Genomic DNA, 7,103 nt, shown 5'->3' with positions numbered 1-7,103 from the left:
AGAGATGGACCAGTATCTAGGTGACCAACATCTTCCTTCCTCCGCAGCAGCTCTCCTGCAGTCTCCCACTGAAGTGATTTCTCCTCAGTGTAATGCCTGTCCCTCCCCAACAGATGGACTGAATTCTTCCACATCTTTGTACACGTGGTGCTACTCTGCTCTCCCTTCCTTAGGAAAAATGTTTCACATAGAAGGGATTTCCCTTCAGCTCATCTGGAGGCCATAGTGTCTGGCAGCACTGCCTCAAATCACTTGCCCTAGCATAGCCACCACAGACAAAACGATCCCTATAATAAAGGCACTCTGAAAACAGGTTACCATGCCAGTGCCTTGGCAATATCCAATCTCTGGGTAGAGCCAGGCAAGTCCCCGTAGTATCCTGCGTAGCCGTGGCACCCCGATACTGTTCATGTTGGAGAAGCAGGCGTTGCTGGGCATCGTGCGGAGCAAGTCCTTTTCAATCTGCGAGACAGCCATAAGCAAGGACAGGGTCAGCTAGCAGCATCTGAACAATTGCCTTCTGCACTTCCCCATGGCCTCTTGCCTCAAGGAACAAGGAATGCTGCTTCCCCGCACTCAAGCATAAGTCCTTAGGCACCAAAGAAGATGGCTCTGTCCAAGAAGACACCCTGACCTGGGGTCAGTTTAACAGCCTTCACTGACATGTGGGAAAATGCCAGTGCAGACGGTGACTTGGTGTCTCCCAAGAAATACTTGCCTAAACTCAGCCCCTAGTTTCACCACTGAGCATAGCAGGCATACTGATTGGGAATTTCATCTGCTTGGATTTCAAGCAAGGCTTCCCAACAAACCTATCCCAGAAAGAAACCAACAACCTGGCCACAACTGTGACAGGGGACTTGCAGGTGAACAGCCCACAGGTCTCCCTTGGGCACTGCTGTTCCTCCTTCCAACCATTTTGAACCTAGCTTCTTAGTGACAGGTGAACATGTGCAGAGCTCAGTTTCTTTTGTCATGGCCTTTGCCTCCTCCTATAAAAGGAGAGGTCAGAGGAAGAGGTAAAACACCCTGTAACAGTCTTGTTGGTGTTCAGAGACTTTGTATTTGAGGAAACAAAGACAGTCCCTGGAAGCAGCTGCCACTACCTCAACAGAGGTGCATCTGTCAGCCTTTCACCCTTCACTTCCCTCAATGACTATCAGGATGTTTGCTGGGATGCAACTGCAGCACTGTTTTCTAGCCTGCAGGTAGCACGGGTCCAACCCCTTCCCTGCTGTCCTAGGAAGGAGGGGAGCTGCACAGTCGGTATTCCAACAAACGAAGGAGAAATACGCGCAGTAGGATTAAGCTTTAGCAGGATTCAACCACATATGTCCTCTCAACTGTCCCTGCTGCAGGTGTTAGGCAGACACCCCTTCCTCCTCACGCAGCAAATTTTGCCCTTCTCCCCACTCCCTTGTGCCCAGTCAGCACTAGGCAGTATCTCCTACCTGTTTGGCAGCAATGGTTTCATCGTTAGAGCTGTTTTTCACAATATCCCGATATGACATCTCTGAATTCCTCTTCTTCTGCAAGGCCCCTGACAGACGCATCCACAGCTGCGGGGGGCAGGGTGAACAGATATAGGAAGAGTAACTAAGACAGCCACAGAAAGCCATCATCTGGCACCCTCTCAACTAAGAGGGTGCCACTCGCTCCACTGTCTCTTACTCCAGGCCTGCCCAGAACAGGCAGCACTCTCACCTGTGGTCTCATGCTGTGCGGGATGCCGGCTAGCACCAGGGAGCGCAGCTTGTCTGAATGTGGTAGGGTGACCTCAATTTTGTCCCAGGTGAGGTCACCCACGTCATGGTTGTGTGTGAATTCCAGATGAGCCTGCCACTTGAGCCTCTGCTGTGGCTCCTCCGTCAGTGGGACCCCCAGAAGCTTGCTGGAGTTTGGCTCAGCACCATCTGCCTCAGCAAAGGGAGGAGAATGAAATGGAGACAAGTGAGACAGGGAACAGGAGAGGGAACAAACATAGGGCAGGGTGGGGAGTAGGAAGGCCATCTGAAGAAAGCACATTAAAAACATTCACATCTTCCAGCCAGAGCATGGAAAGGCAAAGCTTGGTTTCTAACTGTCTTCTCCATGCAGCAAATTTTATGGTCATAAGCAAAAGGCACTGGGGCCTTGAGAACTAAGAAGCTGTCGGCAGGTTTCTAGTCTCTACTTACTCTTGAATTAGAGCAGAGTGTGGCTGGAATTAAACAAAACCCTGGCAGCAGTCATCCTGCTGGGTTTTGTAAGGATCTGTAAATCAGGCTGACAAAAGCATAGCAAGCCTCAGAGGTGGCAAGCAGAAGCTATATGCTCATGCAAGTAATGAGGTGCAAAATGTTAACTTTGGGGATATTTAATCACCAAAAAAGCTTTAATAAGGACACTTCCAAATTCACAATGAGAGCGCACCTTAACTTGAGGCTGGCTTTCTAAAATAGATACTTTAGCACAAGTACAGGTTTGATGCAAGGCACTCTGTCCTTCATCTTATAACACATCCCAACAATGCAGTCCAAATCTTTCTGCTGATTTTATAATGCACAAGTCTATCAAATGTTCTGGCTGAAGAAAATCCCTGTGTCCTGTCCTCATCTCCCGGTCATTACTTCAAAGATGATCCTCTATGACTCAAAGTGCCTCAGGGCACACACATGCAAACAACTTCTGCCCTTGCACTGTATGGCCTGAGCCTGGAAACATCCTCTCAGAGCACATAAAGCAATTCCTATGTCCTCCACTCCTCTCTCTTCCTCTTCGCAAAGGCAGCCAACTGTTGTAGTTCAGTGCCCAGCTGCAATAGCTCTCCACACCTCCTCCTATTTGGTCGCCTGCCTCTATATCTTGCAGAAAAAACTAGGATGTGGGTTCTGCCCCTACAATTTGCCTTACACTTTGCCAAGCTGCTGGGATGGGCAGAACACATACTGCTGCCACTCACCTTGGCCATGAGTCTTTCAACGGACAGCACGTGTCACTGTGCCTGCTATCAGTGCTTACAGTGCTACTGAACACGACAGAGACCCCACTGTGAACTGGGAAAGTTGCCCTTCCCCAGCATGCAGCTGCTAATGGAAATGGTAACTTCCTCTTAACTTTTCTCTCTCTTACCCGTGGCACAGGCATAAGGGGATGGAAATGACTCTGCTGCATAGTCTATGCTCCAGACTCCCATAAGGCCAGCACGTCTAACGCACTTGATTACAATGGTAGGATACAGAAAGATGACGACAGGTGGGTAGACAAGACCTAGCACAGAATGGTTGCAAAATCACCTTGCCATACTCAGAAGCATGGGAAGGGCCGGACACAGGACACAATGGAAGGGGGAGGGATGGGACTGGCTTTACCTTCCTTATCAACTCGGAAACCGAATTCATCATAGTGGAACTCTGGCTGCTCAACGGATTCTTCTTTCTGGGAAATGTGAGGAAGGAGAACAGACGCTTTCACCAGTTTAGCACTGAACAACTGAACAGAGACATATGGATATTGCCCCATCCCACCACTGTCTGCACTGTGCCCTCTGAGCAACTAGGCTCCTTGCCCTTTCATTTTCAATGCCTCTCACCACAATTCCCAGCTGGGGAGGTGTTGCATGCCATTCCCATTTTGACTCCTCCGTGGAAGTTGTGAAGCCCTGCCGTCACACCTGTGCAGATTTTACCAGCAAGGCTTGAGCACAACATCTTAGGGGAGGTGTTGCATGCCATTCCCATTTTGACTCCTCCATGGAAGTTGTCACACCTGTGCAGATTTTACCAGCAATCCTTTTTCCAGCAAGGCTTGAGCATAACATCTTATCAAGATCAGAACTTCCCACCTGGAGGGGCATGCAGCCCTCCTCATGGACTGAGGAATCCACACACTTAAGTGTGTGGCATGCTAAAGTGGTCTCTACTGTCTGCATCTCCAATACACAGCAGTCCTCTGTTACCTCTGCACACAAACTGCAAATTCAGCTCCCTGCATTGCTCCATCTCCTGCCTGTTGCTTTCAGATTTCTCTGAAAGACAGCACACAAAACTGGGATTTGCACCTGTGAAGCAAACCCAAATTACAGGCCAAAGGAAATTAAGGTCCATGACCCAAATCTCAACTTTCCTCATCTGTGCTCATGGTTGGCATTGGGGAGTACGCACTGGAGGTTACAATCAGGCTTTTTTTAAGGAGTGCAAGCCTACAGATATCTCCTCTTTCCTGCAAGCCCACCTGCCCTTCCTGTGGGTCTCACAAGCATTGCATCGAGGCAGCGCCCAAGAAGCATGCTTCTAGCATAGCTCCACAATAAGTTTCAACCTCCTTCACTGGGCTCAGCTGCCTTCAGCAAACACTGCGGCTAAGTTACAAAAGTCCATGGCTGCTTCCTTCCTTCCTGCTCTGCCCACCTGGTGACAAGTCTTGAGGCTAGCATTTCCTGCCATGCACAAGCCATCCAGAGTAGCTTGATGGTGACAGACTCCCTGAGGGTGTCAACATTTTTACAGTGGAGCAATAGTTGCAAAACAGCAGGGCAATAATTCACACAAGTTTCTTTGTGCTCTGCAAGATCCTCTTGCAAGAGCCAGGATGCAGCCGTGAAGTTAAACATGAAGTTTAAGTAGCAAACAAGCATCCACAACCAAACCACCAGAGGAAGAGTGCATCTCTCCCTCCTTTTCCCTGTGGCTTTTCAGAGATCACCAGAAATCGCCAGGGTCCCTTTACTTCTATGCAGAGCCAGAGAACACCCGCTCCCCTGCCCCACACCATACCTCTGTGTATTTTGCCAGGATCTCCTGAGGCCAAATGCTGGGAGTGAGTGCTGAGAAGGGACCCCCAGCAGAGGGAGTGTGATGGCCTAAACAGAAAGAGATCAACATACAGCAGTGAAAACCTGGAACGACTCCCTTGGAAGACACACACTTGATACAGACTGTTCCAGCAAGAGAAGGACTCTCTCAGCAGTCACTACTGCCACTCTAGACATTGAGACAGCTCCCACTTCACCAAGGAAGCAAGTAATTTCAGATGGTTTTGTCCCTTATCATCAAGCAAAAGAAGCAGGAAGGCCAAAAGGAGTTCCTTCTAAGAAAGAGACTTTTAGGGAAAGGAAATAGTTCCATGGCATCATGTGATCTTTCTTCTCCTTGGAAAAGCTGTGCGGTCAGTGCCAAGCCAGGGGAACCATTACAAAAAAAAATTATTATGGAGAAGTAAACCCCTCCTTACAGGGTCACCAACCCCAGCACCAGCAGCACTCCAGAGTTCCCTGAAACTTTGTCACCCACGCACCAAAATGGGAAATTAGAGTGCTCAGCAAGATGCTCCCTTTGCTGCAGAAGGGCTGGGACACTTCTGCCCCTCCCTGCAAGGTTGTCAGACCATGCATAAAGAGCTGCAGCAATGAAAATATACCTATCATCATGGTCTTTTGTGTTCAAGGTAAGCACCTTCCCAGTCTCGGGTAGTGTCCCACTGAACAGCTTCCTTTGTAATAATAGCAGATGTCAAGTTTTGCAATTGAAGCAGGTAAGTATGTCTCAGGCCTTGCTGTGCACATCAGCGACAAAAAGGTTTACTTGGCTTCGAAGTATAGTCTCCCTCAAGGTTACATGCCCTGAAATAACCACCTGGACTGGGAAGGAAGGCATACACAAAAACATGGGTTGGGAGAGTGGGTCACTGTAAGATGGATGTGCTGGAGGAGACCTAGTTCTAGTAAAGCTTATATCTCAGTAGCTCACAGTTGAACTCAAGTAATTCTTCAGCCTTCTGCCTTCCCTAGGGCTACCATTTCACAGCAAAAATGTCTCAGATCATAAGCAAGCCACCTACTTTGGGGCAAGTCTTGGGAGGAGAACAGAACCAAACAAATCTTATGAAAAATGGGAAAGGCAGACTACATTTCAACCTCCTTCTTCCTCTGTGTTCAATGGCTGAAGCAGCTTCTGCAGGCTTCAGCACAGGGTAAAAGAAGGAACTGAGTTCACCCTGAGTGAAAAGGCAGCTGTGTCACAGAGTGGGGAGGTCTCTTCTCCCCGAATTACAGCACGTTAATGTAAAGAATGGCTCTTGGTCCCAGTAACTGTATTTTACTATGTTGCAGCTGAAGAAAGAGCAAGCAACCAAACAAGAAGGTACTTTGTCCATTTTTGTCTGCTCACCTGACATTGTGCTAGGTAAGGCTGAGTAGCAGAGTCTGTCAGCAGGTCCAGAAATGCTGTTCTTGGAGGTAAGAGGTCACTATCCTGTTATTAAAAAAAAAGAGAAGGAAAAAAAAAAGGTGATGAGAGAATTCAATTAGCATCTAAGAACATGGTGGGGGACAGACAGACTGACCCCTCACACACAACATCCCCACAGGAAAATTAAATTCCAGAGACTGGAATTTACTCTTGGTTTCATACCTACCCATCAGCTAGAAAGAGCACACTGTCATTTACCAAATTCCTTGTCACAGTAACAGCACTGCTGATGGAAAAAATGTCAAAAATCAAGTCAACTTTCACCACCTTTTCCATCACATATTGTGAATCCCATATTAATTATGCATACTAAAAAACCACACCATACATCACCATTCTCTGAATACACTGCCCATGGACAAGGGACTGGAATGATGAAAAGGGTATAAGGGGATATCATTAGATGCAATAAGCCTGAAAGAGATTTTAAGGGTAGCATCACAAGAGTAAAGTGTATTAGGCTGTGGAATACAGCTCTCTGAAGGGAGCTGGGAAAGCTTCTGACAAGGATTTTCTGTGATGAACTGCACTAGGATATGGACAACATGCAATCAAGTACCTCTGCAACAAGCCAGGAGCCAGTCTCCTCCAAATTAAATCTGGTGATAGAGCTCAGATGAGGAAACGGCCCACATAGCTCCTTACTTTCCTGATACCAGTTCACAGCAGATTTTTATAGGGGTTTTCCAGGACAACAATGGGATAGTTCAGTAATCAGAGAGAGATATTTTGGACTTTAAGATCAATCTTATAACTGTGTGTGGGAGACAGCAAGAGCCACCTCTACCAAGCAGATAAAGCCAGTGCTGGGATATATCAGTCACCCACACTTACTTGGGAAATAACCTGGGAGAAAGTAACATTTGTATGTCTGGG

General features: G+C 47.7%; 1 protein-coding gene across 1 annotated transcript in view; it reads right to left on the bottom strand.

Moving 5' to 3' along the window:
* The window catches only part of SGSM3 (small G protein signaling modulator 3), a 19,654-nt gene extending 13,419 nt beyond the window's left edge, over nt 1–6,235 (bottom strand). The window contains exons 1-6 of the mRNA XM_009321828.1: nt 6,147–6,235; nt 4,755–4,840; nt 3,351–3,417; nt 1,705–1,913; nt 1,452–1,559; nt 319–462 (exon numbers count right to left, since the gene is read on the bottom strand). Of these exons, the coding sequence (XP_009320103.1) occupies nt 319–462; nt 1,452–1,559; nt 1,705–1,913; nt 3,351–3,417; nt 4,755–4,840; nt 6,147–6,153 (621 nt within the window). The 5' untranslated portion in view covers nt 6,154–6,235. The remainder of the gene's footprint in view (nt 1–318; nt 463–1,451; nt 1,560–1,704; nt 1,914–3,350; nt 3,418–4,754; nt 4,841–6,146) is intronic.
* Between the last annotated feature and the right edge of the window lie 868 nt (nt 6,236–7,103).

Source organism: Pygoscelis adeliae, unplaced genomic scaffold (genome assembly GCF_000699105.1).
Source record: "Pygoscelis adeliae isolate BGI_AS28 unplaced genomic scaffold, ASM69910v1 Scaffold60, whole genome shotgun sequence".
NCBI classification, from domain to species: domain Eukaryota; kingdom Metazoa; phylum Chordata; class Aves; order Sphenisciformes; family Spheniscidae; genus Pygoscelis; species Pygoscelis adeliae.
This window is presented reverse-complemented; position numbering and strand designations above follow the sequence as displayed.